At 32.9% G+C, this 18,922-nt stretch overlaps 2 protein-coding genes across 17 annotated transcripts in view; one reads left to right on the top strand and one right to left on the bottom strand.

The window, feature by feature from the left end:
• The window catches only part of LOC129793173 (uncharacterized), a 1,136,769-nt gene that overhangs the window by 590,925 nt on the left and 526,922 nt on the right, over positions 1-18,922 (top strand). The window lies entirely within an intron of this gene.
• Positions 1-18,922, bottom strand: part of LOC129793153 (serine/threonine-protein kinase N) — a 48,158-nt gene that overhangs the window by 22,260 nt on the left and 6,976 nt on the right. For 4 of the 16 annotated variants that reach the window (XM_055832872.1, XM_055832868.1, XM_055832866.1 and 1 more), the window contains exons 2-3: positions 2,636-2,776; positions 1,493-1,670 (exon numbers count right to left, since the gene is read on the bottom strand). In XM_055832872.1, the coding sequence (XP_055688847.1) occupies positions 1,493-1,670; positions 2,636-2,776 (319 nt within the window). Of the gene's footprint in view, positions 1-1,492; positions 1,671-2,635; positions 2,777-4,672; positions 5,307-10,721; positions 11,263-12,487; positions 18,382-18,922 lie in introns of those variants that run through there. The other 12 variants (XM_055832871.1, XM_055832862.1, XM_055832870.1 and 9 more) reach the window with 9 other exon arrangements.

An 18,922-nucleotide genomic window follows, 5' to 3' on the forward strand; every position in this document is an offset into this window, starting at 1 on the left:
CAAATTTAATTTCAAGACATGATCTTCACCTCGATCTCTATTCCAAATAGATAATATTTTGCTAAATTATATTTATTTGTCAATAAAAATTCTAGTGGGATGCACAACGCAGCAGCAAATTTAATTTTAGACAATATATTTTCTTCCGACGAACCATGTTAATTTTCCAAGATTTATATTTAGTGACAAAATGGGTCTCTTTTCTCATCAACGATCTCTTTAGCTACGCCATGCGAAAATGTCAATTTTCTATATTTAATCCCAAAACAACCAGAGACCGTAATTCTTTTCTTTTTTTCTCTCTCTCTTAACTTCTCTTTTGCTGCCTTTTAACATCATGCAACACCCATAAACAATGTCACACACACATGATTCTTCTTAAACAAAACGTTTTCTTATTCTTCTAAAATTGCATTTTTTTTCTTGTCTTGCATTGTTTACTGGAGCTTAAAGAAATAAAAAAAAACATGAATTTTTTCGCGAAATGAACAACAAAATTAGGTTACATTTGACATATTTTTCAGTTATTGTTGGTGTATAAAAATTACACAAATCTCTCTTATCTTTTTTGCCTTTTATGATTAAATTCTTGTTTTTTTTCGTGGTCGCGCTATGTGAAACATCCGCGGAGAAAATTGAAATGAATTCTTCAATTTCTTTTATCAAAGAAACTATCGAAGAACTAACTAGAAATTATCTAGGAATTCTAGCAAAAAAAATCTGGAATGAATTAAACTCAAGACCACCCCCATTTCAGACTTTTTGACCACATATTTCGCATGTTTATGTCGTCACAATTTTTTTTCATTTCTCCACTCATTCTCCCATCTCTTGGCTATTCTTTTTTCCTACCCATTCACATTTTCTATGCAAACTCTAATTTTATGTATTCACAAAAAACGAGGCAGACAAAATGTGTTGAAAAAAAAACGATCTTTCTGCTGTTCCAATTCTGTTTCCGTTACTCACATAGTCGCGCAATATATATTCAAACAATTCCCTCTGAGAGTAACATAGGTAGGTTATGTATATACATATAATATTTGTTACATTCGGCTATACAGAATGACTTCTCGTTTTTTATTGTTGTTATTTTCGCGGTTATATACAAAAAAAAATTTCACATTAACAATGCATTTTAGCATCTCCTGCATTATATTGACAGCCACACTAAATTTTCTGTCCGACTTTTTTCATTACAATTTCACATTTTTGTTTTCAAATAAATCATGAAGCAAGACCAAGAATAATAGAGATTGCAACGTGTATGCATTCACCTGCAATGTTTGTGAAATTATTTCTTAAAGAAGAAAAGAAATAATCCCATGACAATTTCATGAGGAAAAACGCGCCACGTGAGAGAAATCAGAAGCAGGTGCGGAAGAACAGTAAAGTACCACCACAAAATGATGGACAATTTTCATTGAAATTGCCACCAAGAAGAAAAGGAGAAAGTAAGTATACTCGAGAAGGAATTTTTTCTTTGCCTTACCTTGACCATTGGTTGTGACACTATTTCCTTGCGTGAGAATTATTTGACTCTCAAGCTCGTGTAATTCTGATTTGAGCTCAGCCAATTTGCTGTTACTCTTCTTCACGATGGATGCCACATCGGAGAGTGATCGTCTATCCGTTGCTACTTCACGTAACTTCTCTGCACCCTCTTTTATCTGTGCGAGAAAATGAAGAAAACATTCCATTTTAGATACAAACTTGTCCCATTTCTTTTGTAATTTCTTTCGCGCATAAACATTGCGTAAACATTGATTAAAAGAAATAGCACAGAGAAGAAGGAATCTTGATAAGAGAGAGGGAGAACGAAATGATTAAAAACCGTTTTCCTTCGGCTTAATCACTGTTCTTCTTCTTCTCGTTGATGCAAGAATTCATGTACAGTTTTTTATGTTTATCCAACTACCTGTGAAAAGAGATTCTAAATTCTAAAGTCAACATTAAAATATTAGGTGTTGAATACATTTTAATTTTTTTTCGTGTAATTTCATATGAAGAGAATCTAGGGAATCTCTACAATCGCGATCTCTGAAATGTTTTTAAAAACTTCGCATAACATTTCCCATTCCTCAATCAAAATTAAATATTTTTGTAAAATAATGTAGAATCATTCTTTTAACTAAAAAAAATTAAGGTAATAATGAAAGATTTAAATGTTTCTATGATTTTCAAGCCAATGAAAAATCAAATTGAATATTTAGGAAAATATTTCTTATTCACAAATTCTTCCAAGTGTTGAAATAGTCTTTGAAAGTTATTATTTTTAACAATAAGCTTTTATTCAATAAAATTTAATAAAATAAAAATAAACAAAGTTTACTAAAAAAAATCAGTCAAAATCTGTTGCAAATAAAATAATTCTACAATTTATATCTGTTTAGGGTTAACAAATATTTTTAATATCCACTCTTTATGACCAATAAAAGTCAACAAAATTTCAATTTCATTAATCTCTTACTTTTTTATATTTATTCGAGTTTGAGGCAAAAATTTCACCAAACCCCAATTTGTGTGGGAAGAATGTCTATAAAATTTTGATGAAAGAATTCAAACAAAAAAATGTTGAATAAAATGGTTACAAATTAAATTTGTTTTAATTTTGCTTACAAAAAAAATTTCTTACCTTTAATTCTTTTCTTATTTCCCGCCTAATTGCTTCCTTAATCTCCTCCAGGCGATTAGGGAGCGCACTCTCCGGTAAATTATCTGTAAATCCATACTTGTGACTCAACTCATACAAGACGGGATGCTTAATGTAGTCTCCCTGCAAATGAAAAGGAGAAAATAATTAATTAATTAATTTCCAGTCTTTTTCCACAACATAAATTATGTAGATATCATTTATAGATAAATCGCCAATTTGAATGCCACCTTTTTTTTTTCTTCACACTGCATGAATGTGAAAGTACTTTTTTCTCACTCTCTCCCACCTCTGTGGCAATTGCAAGAGGTGATTTTGTTCGATATACATATATTTTAGTTTCGGCACCCGGGCGCATTGAATAAGAAATTAGAGAGTCTGTGGGTTTTTAGGATTTTTCATCGTTAGATGGTCCGCAAGAAGCGAAGAAATCAAAACCAAAAGAGGAATATATACACAACATACGGTGGGGAACGTAACAAGAGAGTTTCAAAAGAAAAAAAATAGATTGATTGTCCAACAAAAATGAGCTCAACATGGACATTTAGTAGAGGCTCCTGCGGGGGTTATAAATTTGGTGAGAAGCAACTTTTGCCTAATGTAAATGCTTCTCTTTTTTTGTCGCAACATCACATTCGGTGGTCGCTCTTAATGATAATGACATTCCTACACACATCTCTGGGTCTCTAATGAGTCAAGAGAAAAAAATTGTGATTTTATGCTGATCAAAAACACCGAGGTTGTGGTGATACGAATTTTCCTATACATAGTATATTACTCTTCCTGCATTAGAGAACGGAAGTAATGGACAAAAAAACGGGTGAATGTTCCACACACACAGAGCCAAGGAATATTGGTGCCATGTCTCATAAAAAACTTATCAATTCGATAGAATTCCATGAAATGAATGAATGAAGAAAACAAGGCCTATATATAGCATGGAAAACTGGTAAAAATTCACGTGGAGGAGTTGAATAGTTTTTGACCATGCTGGAATATGAAGCTATATTTTGTTTAAATTATCCTTCAACCTAGGTGTGACCCTTTATCCAACTAGTTTAGGGAATATTATAATTCTAACTGACTTAATGAATATTTGAATGCTGGCCATACCCGGAAAAGGACAAAACCAAAAATTATTCATTTAATATTAATAAAACTAGCTAAAATATAAGATTTAGAGTTCAGACAGGTCACCTAGAAATAGAAAAATTAGTCTGAACAGATTGAAAGACTTCCTGACAAATTTTTGAAAAAAAATCTATGATTAGCTAACTGAGAAAACCTTTTAGATTGTTCAGACTTATTTTTCTATTTCTATGTAATCGGTCTGAATTCTAAAACTTCTATCTTAGCTAGTTTAATTAATATTATTAAATAGTTTTACGCTTTATCTTCTTCAGGATCAATCTGGATAGTTCTAAAAAAAATTTCTTAAGCGTTTTAAAAATCTAACATTTCCTGAACACGTACGAAACCTACCATTCTTTAACCAGAAAATTTTTCAGAAATGTCAGAATTCTTAAATTTCTAAACCAGAAACTTTTATGCCTTTTATGAATAGGAATCTAATATTATTCATTAAATTATTCATAAATCTAACATTTCTTAAACTTTTTTTTTAATACCTGTATAGTCTTACCTGTTGAGTCTTTAAACAATGATTAAACTAGTCAAAAATCCAGTGAATCTAACCGTTCTAGCTAGAAATCTAACATTCCTAAATCAGAATTAGTTTGCCCATAAATCTAACAATTTTTAAACTACCTGAAAATTAATTTACATCCCTAAGTGTTCTAGCACCGAAATCTCAGTTATATTCTTGAAATTCCTAATGTCTAGAAGAAATATTAGATCCTAGAAGGATTCTCAATGAGAATTCTATACAAATATCATTCATAAAACCAAAATACTCAATGGGTTGACACTTTTAATGCTCCCCACGTGGGTCAATGATTCAATATGTTTAAGTATATGTATAAAATTTTATGGATGATACCATCGTGTATTTGGTCATACCTCCTCGAGGGATCTGACACAGTTTGTGAAGAAGCTACGTCTTCTCAATTTGTTGCTCATTTTTCCGCACCACCAAATATAAAAAATTCCCATCAATGGTGAATTAATATAAAACAAATAGCGCTAAATATTGCACAATATTCCACACAACATTGAGGTAAGAAGAAAAAGTGTCTTGTGGTTTTTTTTTCTTCAACCATCCATCCATATACACACAGGTAAATATTAATTGATCTTGTGCAAGAAACTATAAAAACACCGTGTGGATGGTTGAAAAAAAGTAAAGGATGTCCTTAATTAAATTGCCAATTGAAAAAAAGAATAAAATCATTGACAATTTAGTATTCACTTCACACAGACTAGGTATATTTTATTCACGGAGACACCTATTTCTTTTTGCACTGTCTCACTAATTTCCGATTTTATATTTGGCCTGCAATTTGCACATTCAATTTTCATTCAATCCCAAAGTCTGTATACGTCATTAGAAAATGAGGCTTTCCATATGGAACATTTTGCAACACTATTGCGGTTTTTTTATTGAAAACCTTTTATTGTATCCAACCCCGCATGAACATGCACACGGTGTGACACAGAAAACACTTCACAGATGCGATTGAAATGGAAAATTGTGATTGATCAGGTGAGTTGTGGCACACATTGCAAGTTTCTCTGATGCCCGACTCATCACCAATGAAAATAAGAGTTGCCAACACTTTTTGCCATTTAGAAGACACAAACTACCACCCATATCTACCCGGACAATAAGTGTTCACCACAATCGGGCATGAGAGATAAGCCTTATACGAGGTATGTACCCTGATTCACGACATAGCCATTCTTATCTCTTCCCTAACACTTCTATCTATTTGTACACAACAACATACCCGCGAGAAGCTTAGTTATGTCGTGTTACAGCATAATTCTCAAAAATTTTCGCACATTACTACACACAATACAAACAATCCCAAACAGCACCTGGTCATCCAATGTGAACAACGAAAAATATCTCTTGTGCGATAAGAAATTCTCCTCATATCTGTGATAAAAATGTTTGCAGTGTCATTTATCATTGCTGTGAAACAATTTAGAATTTCTCCATATGTAGGTAATATCTCTTGTCATACATAATTGTTTGCTTATAACTTAGAAGATGACATTCCTAAACCATCCTTTGTTTCTTATCTTATTCAAAAGAAAATGCGGATAAAAAGTACGTGAGTTATTTGGATATTTAAATTCAAATGAAAAGCTGTTGTCATTGTTACTGGCTTTTCCATGCTGATCAATGAAAATGGAAGTTTGGCAATTTCCAGTCCTTTCGAGCTTACGCACGTCCCGATTTTTTCTTCGAGTGTGGCCAATAATTATTTAAAATTAATTGATTGGAAATTAATTACAATTTAGTATACAAAATGAATAATAAATATACAAATGAGCGCCATCTATGGCAAGAGAAAACTAATAAAATATTCCATTTTATTGAAAAACTATCGGCATCCATACATAATGATGCTTTTCTTCATTTTAAATTATAGGAAAAAAACCACCTAACCAGCAGGCAGAAGAACATCCAGCTGTTTAATGGCATCTTTGACCTATATATTTGGAATTTCCCAATGGAAGCATTTTGCATTTCACATTACAATCTCTTAACTCCATTATTGCCATTGGCTGCTATGCAGTCATAATAAGCATCGGCACATCTTTCATTTAAACGCAGTTGTGGAGATAAAATGTGAATAATTTTTTGATAAAATTTTATTGAATTTATTGCCATAAGTCTCTCTCTCTCTCGGAGGGAGTTTACGATGATTGTGAAGAGAAAATGAAGAAGGAAATCGCATATCATGTCTAAATAATGTATTCATTGTTATCGATATATATAGACAAATAAATACATAATGTAATAGCTCCTAATGGAGTTGAAAATAATTATATTTTAACTTTTATCACGCTAAATAGTATTGGACTTTGACAGGAAACTTATCATGCATTTCCCACACCGCCATATCACATTTAAGGCAGTTAGGGGGGATTTTCCTGAATAGAAGCGCGAGAAAAATTTTGATAAGCTGGTGATATTTTTTGCAAAATAAAATACAATTCTTGGAAAATAAATATTTTCTCCACAGTGAGTTCCCAGGAGAAATTTTTGCATTCTTTTATGCAATAAATACCAAGAAGATTAAGAAGAAAAAATAAAAACTCAAAGAAAGTCAAGGTGTTTATTCTCCATTCAGCAATCTTCATGCCAATTCGAGGCGTGGGTTTAATTCTCAAATTGCTGGCGCATTTTTTTTTATCACTACTTAGCGATCAGAATTCCTGTGAATGTTATTAACACAGATTCAAATTGATTTTTTCGGCGGGAGAGAGAGTGAGGGAGAAGTGCTTGTTAACTCCTAAAAAACGTGATGGATTTCAATTTGAATATTGAGATATGGTGGATTTTTTTTTCTTTCTTTTCTTCACTTTTATATGTGCGAAGAGCTTTTTGGCATTACAAGCGCAATATATTGTTGAAAATTATAACGAGCTGCCGAAGAATTGAGTACCTTTCCCCACATATACTTTTATTCCTTCATCATCCAAACTATTGCGGGGAATGAATGTGGAAAATTATGTGTGGAAATTATAGGTGTGGGAAAGAGAAGATTGTGCCTTATGATTTGATATTTTATATTGTACAATGGATGTGATTACAGAGATTTGGCGTGATTATGTGATAAATGAAAATGAATATTACATATTGGAAACAAATAAGATTTGAAATTCATCAAAAAAATCAAAATAAATTGGCAGATAAACACCCCTTTCATAAAATCTTATAATGATAAAATAATGCAAATTTAAAGTTATAAACTCTTTAGGAATCAGGCGACATATTTTCCACTGTCTTAAAAAAAAAACTTTAAAAACAACAATCATTTATTCCTCACTCGTCATCTCACCATTGTTTCATGAATCAAAAGATTTTTATAATCTCAACAATATATAATGAATTGAAATGTCTGACCCAGGAGAATTTAATTAAATTCTCATTTTTCGTGCAATGTGTATGTACGTACATCCCCCGAACAGCATTTTAATTACTCAATAAGAATAATTTAATCGGCAGTTAAAAGGCAAGTATCTCACATGAGATTTTAATGATGAGATAAAAATGAGCATTAAAAGCTTCATACGAAAATTTTGTGCGAGGTGAAAAAGATCCAACGAGGTTCAATGTCAGCGAAAAAAAAATGGTATGAGGGACATTTCTAAAATTAGTCTGTCTGTATGAAAAACATTTAGCCGAATATACTCAATATTTTGGTCATCAACATACAATTTTGCTGTGTTGAGGGTGTTGGTGGTAGAATAAATATTTTGGTGTAAAATTGATTTCTCATTTTGTACTGTGAGAGAACGAATGAATCAATGGCTCATCTTGCTCAATTTCATCATTGTGGTGACCTTTTGCACCCATTCCACACATAATTGCACACGCTAAACACATTCGGGGTCATTTGTGGGGTGCTATTTTGTGCTTTTCATCATCAATTTTTGGCGCATATAAATCAAACATATATACATTTCAATGCACAAATACCTCCATTGAGACATTCTCCCCATAATAGTAAATAGTAAAGTATAAAGGCAGCCTGAGTGATGTGGTAAGCATATTTGTGTATATTTAACCGAAAAGTAAAAAATGATGAAAGAAAAAGTAAATAAACACAAAACATTTAATTTTCTATTAAGAGAGTGAAACGACACAAATTTTGTGCGCGCCTATCTGCGTTTGACGATCTTCCCGAAAAATTGGACGCAATTGTCCGCAACAAGGCAAAGCACTTACAATTCACAATCTCTAATTAATTACAGATTAATTGCAAAATGTATATGTTACACTTGCGGATGGAAAATGATTGTATTTTTCTAGCAAATTCAGGCAATTAAATGGTACAGAAATGTAAGAACGAATAAGGAGTGCAGGAAGGGCAAGAAGTTGCATTTTATGGCTTTAATAATTTAGTATTGAGTGAAATAGTAAGGCAGGATGTGGTTGCAATATTTCGATTTTTATTATCTTTATAATATTGCGAAATATTGTGCATTGCAGGAGACAAAGAGGTTTACCCGTTTTCCATAGAGAAAAAATTCTCATTTGATAAAACAATCGAGAACACATAATTTTGAAAAAAGATCGAAAAAATAATCCTATAGTTTTTGCAATTTTTTTTTAATATTGGTAATTTATTTTCTATATTGAGTAGACATGAGTAAGGTCCCCTAATTAATATTTAAAACAAAGAAAGATTTCGCTCTAACCTTTCTAATTTCTTATCTCCACCGTACAGAGCTCAAGTCTATGAAATCTTTTCTTCAAGAGACCTCAAGACTAGCATTTCATATTGATTTTTTCTCACATTATTCTTTCCATTGGTGCAAGAGCGGGAATGAGACAGAGAAATCCAATTACGCTAATTTACCTCACGGTGAAAGTATCTTTTCCCCTCTATGTACCTTTGTATACACTCGCATACTCACAGCTTATATTGCAATATATATTTATTAAACAATGAACGTGAGCCCGATCGATGGAAACCTCCTTCATTCTTTTTTTTCGGCTATTGCTCCGTACAAGCTAAATCACTCAAAAACATCGCGCGTGCATACAAGCCCCAATCACCTAAAACGTAGTTCGTGGGATTAAATAGTCAATATCCCGCGCATGTTTTCCAATCAATCTTACTTTGTCCTCTCCTTTGAGGCTTTGCCGTTTTTTGTACACCAGAAAGCATCCACAGATCATTTTCAGACTCTCGCACTTGTTCACGTGAATTTCCCACCCACGTATTATTTACATTTTTTTTTCTTTCCTCACCGGTCAATCATTCTTCTTATTCTTTTTTGTCTGCATACCGCGAAGACTGCACACAAAATTCGAGTGCTTGAACGTCAATAATAATCATGATGAAATTCACTCAAAAAAAAAAAAACTCTTCTTTCCAATCCAAATCAACTTTTTCCAATCATCTCACAATGTTTGCGCTGAGTCTTGAGTGAAATTTCAAAATGTCTCTAAGAAGTAAATAGAAGTCATGTAATCGCGGACAAAGCAGAAAAAAGACCAATTTTTTTCCTAACAGACAAGAAACATCGGACAGTGGTCATTTTTTCACTTTCCTCCCTCTCTACCATCAAAGTGATATTTTTAGTAAAAGAAAAGAAACTCGCATTTTTTTTCAACAATCCTGCATCTGTTGACACAACTCCACTCTAACCATCTACAAATTCATAATTAACCAGTTGGTATTGCAAAGAAAAATCACGATCCAACAGATGCGGAAATATCCACGTCGTTTTCAATGTCCAAATCGTGCGCAAAAAATAATCATTATTAATAAAAAAAATATTAGATGATTAAAAAGTTTTATTTTTCTCAAGCAGTGTGTTTAATAAAAAAGATTCGAAACTACGTTGTAAATTAAACAAAAAGGTTGTCTTTAAAACATTTTGGGAGAAGATTTGAAGAGAAAATTAAGCTTTTTCTAATTTACTCAATAACAATAACATAGTCACACGAATAAAATTGAATAGACTCCTTTAGCCACTGTTAAAAAAAGATTCTAAACATAATTCACTTATTTCTTTGCAGATTTCTCTATGAAATTTTCCAAAAGAAAAACAAGAAATAATATTTTGAACAGACTGTTTGCCATCTATCCAATTGGGAAGAGTCATTTGTTAATTTTTCAAACATATGCCATCAACTGTTGCGGAGAAATTAAACAGAACCCACACTAGTTGATATATTTATTTTAAATGAAAAAGATCTCATTTTAAAATGAGTATAAAGGAAAATAAGCCAATATTCCAAACCCCAAAACCACAGTCAAGGTTATTGGGTGAAAATATCAACATTTCGCATAGCTACATATATTATGTTTTTTTTTTTCATTTATATAATTCACATTCATTGAGTGAAATGCTCTAAACATACGAGAGGATGACTAAACGTTGAGAGCATAAAATAAAAAATAAATAAAATGTGACTTACATTGAATAGGTAACCCTTGATTTTAGCTGATAAATCCTTCAGGAATACCATATTCGTGGACATGAGTGGTGATTAAGTTGAAAAATACGTCCTCCCGATTACAAAACTATTCGGTCAGCTTCTCATGCGCACATTTAGGTGGTAATAGAGAGAATGAAAAACCCGAGACGATGAACACACCGCAAGTTTTTCTTTTCTTCTTTTTTTTTTAGATCAGCTGAGAAAACCCCATTTTGTAGCCACATCGGCTCATCCCATTGCACACTGCACTTAATGGTGCGCACTTTACTACAAACTTTTTCACGATGGGATCTACACTCATCAAAGGAAATCCAAACAGCAGTATTTAATTACACACTCACGCTGTGAGTCACTTCAATTGAACATTAGAGATGGTGCCTCTCCTCCTTGACACTTTGCTGGCACAAAATACACTAATTTTTGCCTTCTCACACACAGTGGTGTGCCCCAAAGTGAGCTAAATAACTGGCTTGCGACTCTTGGCAATCTATAAGGAAGTAGCTGGTCTGCAGTCTGACCACTTAGTGCACACACGACAATATTCTTGTGATCAACCTGCTCTTTTTTTTCCCACTCGCCAACATTATTTGCTCATTCTCTCTCCCTCTTGGTCACCACAATGGTGTGGTCTTCTTGTGACCATCAATTGCAAGGTTTCCTTTCAACACAAGAGAAGTGTCTCTGCACTCCTTCGTTTTTTTTTCTTCAGCTGACACCAACTTGCTCACTTTCTGGCTTCCAAAACCATTGAGAGCTTCTCATTTTTCTCCCTCATTTTCTTTAACACAAAAATATGATAAAAATGAAGTAGAATGCAATGGAATTAAAAGAACAGAAAATGAGGGGCTAATCATTGCGAGAAGAAATGTAATTATGTATACAAATAAACAAGTAAATTCCATACTGATTGTCAATGAGTTCACTGGGAGGTATTTTAAGATAATAATCTTGCACCTGTGGTAGCAGGTAAATCAATGCGCCTGTGATAATTTTCTTAAGAAATTAAAAAAATATATTTCAGACAATGAAAAGAAAGCTTTTAATGACCATTTAACAAATAATAAACATAGAGAATTTTGTAGGGAGAGTAAGTAAAATTTAAAGGAAAATTCACACGAAAATGTAGCCAATAAAAGAAAAGTATCCCAAAATTTTTAATGAAAGCCCTTTTTTTTTTCTTCTTATTATAAAACCCTCATATAAGAGCAAAAAAAATTAAGGATTGTAATGATTTCCCTGCCTCCTTCCTTTAATTCCAATCTCATCAAGAGAAAACAATATAAACACACTGCACACAATCGAAATTACTGCCAATGAAGATGGATAAATCTTTTATTATTATTTACAACAACGACCAAATGAGATTACCACAGAGGAAACGACGATGGGGTTTTTTCCCTCTTCTATACAGAATGAGATGTGGAAAACAACATTACGCAGACATTGGGAATACACACAGATTTTCTTCCTTCATTTAATAGCTCAACAGATTACGTCTATCTTTCCTCTTTTTTTTGCTTCTTTCCACATAGCACACAAGACAAACATTTAATCTTGATGTGGAAGAAAATTAAATGAGATAAAATTTCTTATTTAGGTGTGCAACCTGTTGACGAAAGGATTCTTGTTTTTTTTTTCTTCCTATTATGACCAAGATTGAGAGAGAACGAGATGGGGAAGTTTTTTTTGTGATCTTGTAAGATCGCCAAGAGAAGAAAATATATATTTTTTAGATCATTAATTACACTTTTGGGCGCACACACCATACACAACAATAAACAGCCGAAAAGAGGTGTTTTCAGCCAAAAAACCACCGTGTAAAGCACCGTTTCAAGCGCAAGAGGTCAATAAACAGATGAGGATCTGTCTCGCGAGATCAGCACACGGCAAAGAAATTCAATGTCTCTCAGAAAGTCCACACAGTGTGGCGCATATCAGTGACATTGTAGCATTTGTGATTGCACTTTATGCATCACTTTTTTTTTCTTTAAAACTTTACTTCACAGTTCATCTAATTTGCAATCACACGCATCCACCTTTCATTTCACCACACAATTTTCAATTCAATTTCTCCCCCTTTGGGCTCTCTTTCACCATCAACACTCCACTCTATGTCTTTTCCTTTTATTAATATAGGTATGTCTTTCCCTCGTTTACTTTTCACAAGGGGGATTGATTTTTATTAAAGATCAATTATATCCACCTCTTCTGCACCACTGAATATTGATGCGATAAAAAGTCTAATCACGACAAATTGAAACTCATTTGTAGGCGCGCAATTTAAAGGCTTAAAGAGCAAACATAAATTTCACTTTTGTAATCAAAATAAATCTATAAATATATGTATTGTATATATGTTGCAAATAATTATGGGGAATGTTTTCTCCCATATAATACCCAATAAATCCACTCTCTCTGACGATCGCTGAGCGACTGAGGAGCTGCACGTTTTATTAAATTGAAATAATTTTCGCGGCAACATTCAAACCCACTTCTAGTCATACCAAACACACACACATACAACATAAAAATGTATACCCACACATCAGAGGGACTCCACTTCAATACACAATATCGCGAATGTACTGTTAAAATCTCACAGAGTTTGCTTCTTTTGATTTTATTTCATATCCCCACACCGTGCTCCAGATTGGGTGGAGAATTTAAAATTAATTTGAAATTGATTAACTAATTAATTGGGTAGCTTTTACAACCTTCTAAAATTATAAAAAATAACGAATTAGGAGCTGATCCTTGTCTCAGGATCTTTATTTGCAAAAACCTCCAAAGTTTGTATAAATTAATGAGCAATTTTCCTAAATTTCATTTACAAACTAGATGTCACTGCTATATATCTTCGCCCTCTAGTGGTAAAATTTTTTGTTGTTTCATTCGTTTTTACGTTGTTTATTAAACTTTCACATTAATTTAATTTTTCAAGTTTTAAACATTTTTTTCTTTAATTACATATTTTGCATTTACCATGAAACACCGTATCCCGTTAAAATTTTCATTGAGTACTCTCGGTATCATAAGATAGAGCAATACTTTAAGCAATTTACACACCGCGTCTTTTAATTAATAATGACTTCCATTAATGTGCGTTTATTATGGAAGAAAGTTGCTTCAAAGTTTTATATTTTATTATCACACAAAACTATTTTTGTATTTAATAGATTTATTATTTACGTAGTATGTAGAGGTTTAGTTTATTTTTCACTCCCTCGAGGCAATCTCACCGTCTCTTTGAAACATCTCATATTGACGCTCAGAGGGCACAAAGTATATATGAGAGTTTAAATTCAATCATACACACATTATATCTAAACTTGAAGGGGAATTAAAATAGAAATTTGCAGTATTGAAGATCTTCTTATTTTTTTTTCTTTCTCAGAGACTATGTGAAGAAAATTTTCTAATCCTCCAACTCACACTGATGCATTGCAATCAACACGATGGGTTCAAGAAAGTTTAATTGCACACACGAAAAAAAAACCTCTGTGATGTCTAATTGCAATCATTTTGAGATGAATTGCACCACACAAGGCATTCAGTGGAGTGTATGTTGTTTTTTCTTTTCATTGAATATAAATTTTATTTAACTTCTTTCAAAAACTCTGTGTGTCCACCCCAAATGAAAGACGAATTCAGTGAGAAAGTCAATAGATTGAAACATGAGTAAATACAATCAATTTAAATAAAATCACAAGACCATGAACATTCACGTCCAAATGTTTGTGTTCCAATTCATTGCGACAACTCTATTTATATTAGTTTGGTCTTCTTTTTTTTTGCAAAGAAAATAGTTTTTTTCCCGTGTGCTTCTTCTACCAGAAAGCATTGATAATTATCAAGCATAAGATCATACTTAATTGGAGACAATTTTTTTTTCTCTTTCTGCACAAAAGGAAGAATAAAAGAGAGTCAAGAATAAAGATGTTTGTGCATTCATGTGAAACCAAGTGATATTTTCACTTATTTTTTTTCATATAAATCCAAAGAGAACACAATGAGTGACACAAAAACTGAAGCAGTTCTTTAAAATTGAGATTCTAATAAGGGATGAAAAAAAAAGAATTTTAAACATGTGTGATTGAGATTCGAACCTGCATTTTTTTAAAGTTTTTACTCTATTGGTTAATCCAATGCGGAAATTAGAGAGTTTTCCCAAAATGTCACACATTATGTATCAAAATTTATATCCGTGGCTGTATTAAAATTAAAGAAGTCTGTCAGAGAGATCTGTCTCTCGTGAAACTCCACTCGCAGCATATGAATAAATCACAATAAAATGGTATTTGAATGCAGCGACGGGCAAAATTTCATCTACAACAGCCCATGGGGAGATGAAAGTAATTTCAATTGATGGCATCATACTCACAGCTGTACAGTGGAGTGAGAGAGAGAAAGATCTTTATTTTTTTCGTATAATAAAGTGATTGTTGAGCCCCTACCATGGATATTAAATGTATCCCATATAGAGGATTGAGACATTAAATAGATATGTCGCTGGCGCCCTCAAAAATTGATTGAATATTGAATTGCTATATATTAAATGCAGTCTGGTCGGAAATTGAATCCGCTGGAATATGAAGAAAATCGATAAATATTGATAAATCACTGACATGTTTGTGCGCTGCAGGTATTCAATTGCGACGTTTTCAGTTTGCCGCGAAAAATTGCCACAGGCATGGGCTTTTGGTGTCTGTGCAAACACATGAGGAAATTACCTTGTCCAGGAAATTGCAGCTTCACGTGCGCTTCCCTGACGTTAAGCTTTTTTTTTCTTTTTGTTCAGCTTCTTGTCTTTCACTTCCCACCACCACATTCCCCAAAATATTCTTCACCAACTTGTCGCGTACACTAAAAGTATAACCACCACCACCTGACCTTTCCGGATTACACGAATTTTATGCGATTCATCTTACAAAAGAGATAAATGGCATTGCCTTTAGTTAACATAATTGCCAAGAGATTAAGGCATACAATTAAGTCATGTTGTATAGGTGGAATGACTCCGAAAACTCCATCATGAAAAGTCGTAACAGTGTTTTTGCGAAAATAGTAAGTTACAGCGCAGCATTTATCATCACACTGCAATTAATATAGCAGAGAAAAATTATATTGTATACCCTAAGTCTGTAAAGAGAAAAAAAGGCCCAACAGAGAATAGTTGGAAAAGTTTATTGACCTAACAATAAATTTTGTCGCATGTACAGAATCATCAACATTCACCACAAAATCACTTCTATATAATACAACAAGCAGGCACGAAAGAGAATCCATGAAAGCGAGATGTGTCCGTACAAGTGGAAATTTCCTCCACAAAATCCCACGAATGTGCTCGACAAAAGTAGGTATATTTTGTTGATATATTAGGGATTAAACTGACTTTATTTAAAAATCAGATGCATTTGTTGTAGATCGGTGTACGTACATATTTTGTAGAGTTAGGATACTAGTAATCGGAGTACTGCAATGAATTATGCTTCATTGATTTATGCTCCATACTTATTTACTTATTTACATGAAATTAGGTTGATTTATCCAATAGTACTACATGTTTTATTATTCATAATAAGATTAGGATAGTTTTAAATGGAATAGAGGAAAGATTTATGCTTCATTCGAAGTCTCTGAGACATATGCTTCGTGTGTGTATTATGCTTTATAAGAGAGTCTGAATAAGTTTCGCCTAACAAGCATTAAGCATAAAAACTGCACAAAAATTCAAAAATGAAACCGAGAAATTTCCTCTACTTCTCAAACAACCTTCTCTAATTAAATCGACAAAAATCTCTGACTAAATTGTTCCACTCCATCTCTTATTCTCTCTCCACTTTTTCTCGCAGATTTTTTTTCAAGCCTTCCTTCTTGATCTCTTCGGCTTCTCTTGGCAATCATCAGCAAAAAAAAAATCTAAAGCACACACACACTTTATTTCCACCAAACATCAAATTCAACATGCAAAAATCACAGGAAGTTGCCGACATGGTGGTGTTTCTTTTTCCTCACCTGTGTGACACACACAACATGTTTTAGTAAAACATGTTGGTGATTATTTTGCCGAAAAAAAGAATGATTTAAAGAAAAAGAAAACTCCTCACGAAACACGCCAAAGATCACAATTTTTCTGCCAGACTTTGTACTAAAATAAACATCCATTCTCACACATGAGAAATTAACACCAATCATTTAAGTATAGGATGTTATTTTGGATAAAGAATATTGTGGTCAAGAAATATTGTGGGCGCCTTCTTGCAGTTGAGCAAAAAAAATGTAAAGCAACAACTTGTGGTTAAGAAAAATATTTCAACGTAAAAAATAAATGTGAACAATAACCCCTTTTTTGTGCTGCAAAAAAAGAAGAATTTGATGGAGCTTTAGAATATTTCTTTTGGAATGTTTGCTCTCTTCGTGATTTTGTGGTTGAATTTGTGATCATCTTAATGACAAGCTCCAGCCAAACTTAGCAAATACTTTAAAGATGATAAAAATCAGTTTATACTGGATTGTGTTAAAGTGAATCAAAATATTCCAGAGAGGGCCGAAAGCTTTTGAGAAATAATTAATTTGTTGCTTTGTCCTTAAATGAATTTGAAACGATCTTAAAAGGAGTTCTAAAACTGACCTATAAACAAATCCTGAAACCAGAAAGGAATCTTAAATCATTCCTGTACAAAATGGAGACTTATTTTCCTCGAAAATTTATCGTCCAATCACACTCCTAAAAAAGTTAAAGAATCGTTGATCTCTTTAGTGGGCAGCTGATCCGTAGGCGTCCTGTGAAAGATCTAGAGTGCAATTAATGATGCCTCCGTCGTCTCTCTTAGCATTCATTCTTCGCTCCTAACTAACAATGTCACTACAAATAGTCCAGCGAGTTGACATGAGAAACAGTTTGAATATTTCCTCATAAGAAGAATCTTTTCCCCATCTCACCTGTACGGCTATAGCGGGTCTTACTCCCGGTGAGAGAGGTTCTTCAAATAGCGCCAATGTAAAGAGGTCAATTTGTAGATTTTATCCAGCAGTGTGCTTACAGCACAAGTTAGTTGTTGGGTCATAAGACGTAAAGAAATAAGAACGGTGATGGCGCAAAAGAGTGAAAAATGTTCAAATGACCGCCTTGGGGAGTAATTAGATGAACAATTCCTTAACTTTAAAATAGTTGGTACACATATATATTGTAAAAGACAGTGAGAATTTTGCATTAAAATAACTTGTACGCACGGACACAAGAGTGTTGGACAATTTATTATCTTTTAAGCTGTAAATTTTGCAAAAATTCTTGTTTCACTGCACCACAAGAGAGAATATTATTTTGCACTAGTTTCACAGATTTTATAAATATAATATAGGTTCAAGTAAACAAGTTTGTTCTATCTTCTAAAACCATCGCAGCAGTTCACCTTTTAATACACAAAACCACGCGCGCCAAAATTACACCATTGAGAGAGAAAATTCTATGTCAATGGAGTAGCGGCTTGTCAACATAATGGTTCATCACTTAAAACTGTTAGTTGCATCTCATTTTTTTTTTACCTTCTTCATCTCCACCTTTTGATTAACATCGACAAACACATACACACACATCGCGCAATCTTACTCTTCCCCAACAAACTAGCATCATTCACCTGAATCTTATTGGTGCCCAAATGAAATGTGCAAATTCACCCAGAAAACAACATTTTGTAACTGTTTACCCCTTGTTGAATATAATTACACCTGCTTTTATGAGCTTTTATAGGTAAAAATCCTCCGAAATGTGTTAAGTACCACTTAACAATCTCTAAATATTTATTTATTATTGAAATAAGACACGATGTGTTGGGGAAAATTTTAGCTCTTCTTTATTGTTGAAATTTTGTGTGCTCTTAATGGGTTTGAAAGATATTTGCGTGAATATGGATGAACTTACAAACATCTACGGCGATTTGTCTGAAGTACTTAGCCTAATTGATAGCATCCTTGCTGTTGCAAGAAAAACGTCCTCAGATCAAAGTCTTGAATTTGCTAATTTTTTCTCGACAAAATGATTAATGAACTGTGAGAAATTTTACGATCAAATTGTAGATTTAAACTAATAAATTAAACAAACCACTTCTTGTCTGGCAAACAAACATTTTTTTTTCTTTTTGGGCATAACACCTTCAATGGAAGATTTATTTTCACACATT

This window comes from Lutzomyia longipalpis, chromosome 3, assembly GCF_024334085.1.
Source record: "Lutzomyia longipalpis isolate SR_M1_2022 chromosome 3, ASM2433408v1".
NCBI classification, from domain to species: domain Eukaryota; kingdom Metazoa; phylum Arthropoda; class Insecta; order Diptera; family Psychodidae; genus Lutzomyia; species Lutzomyia longipalpis.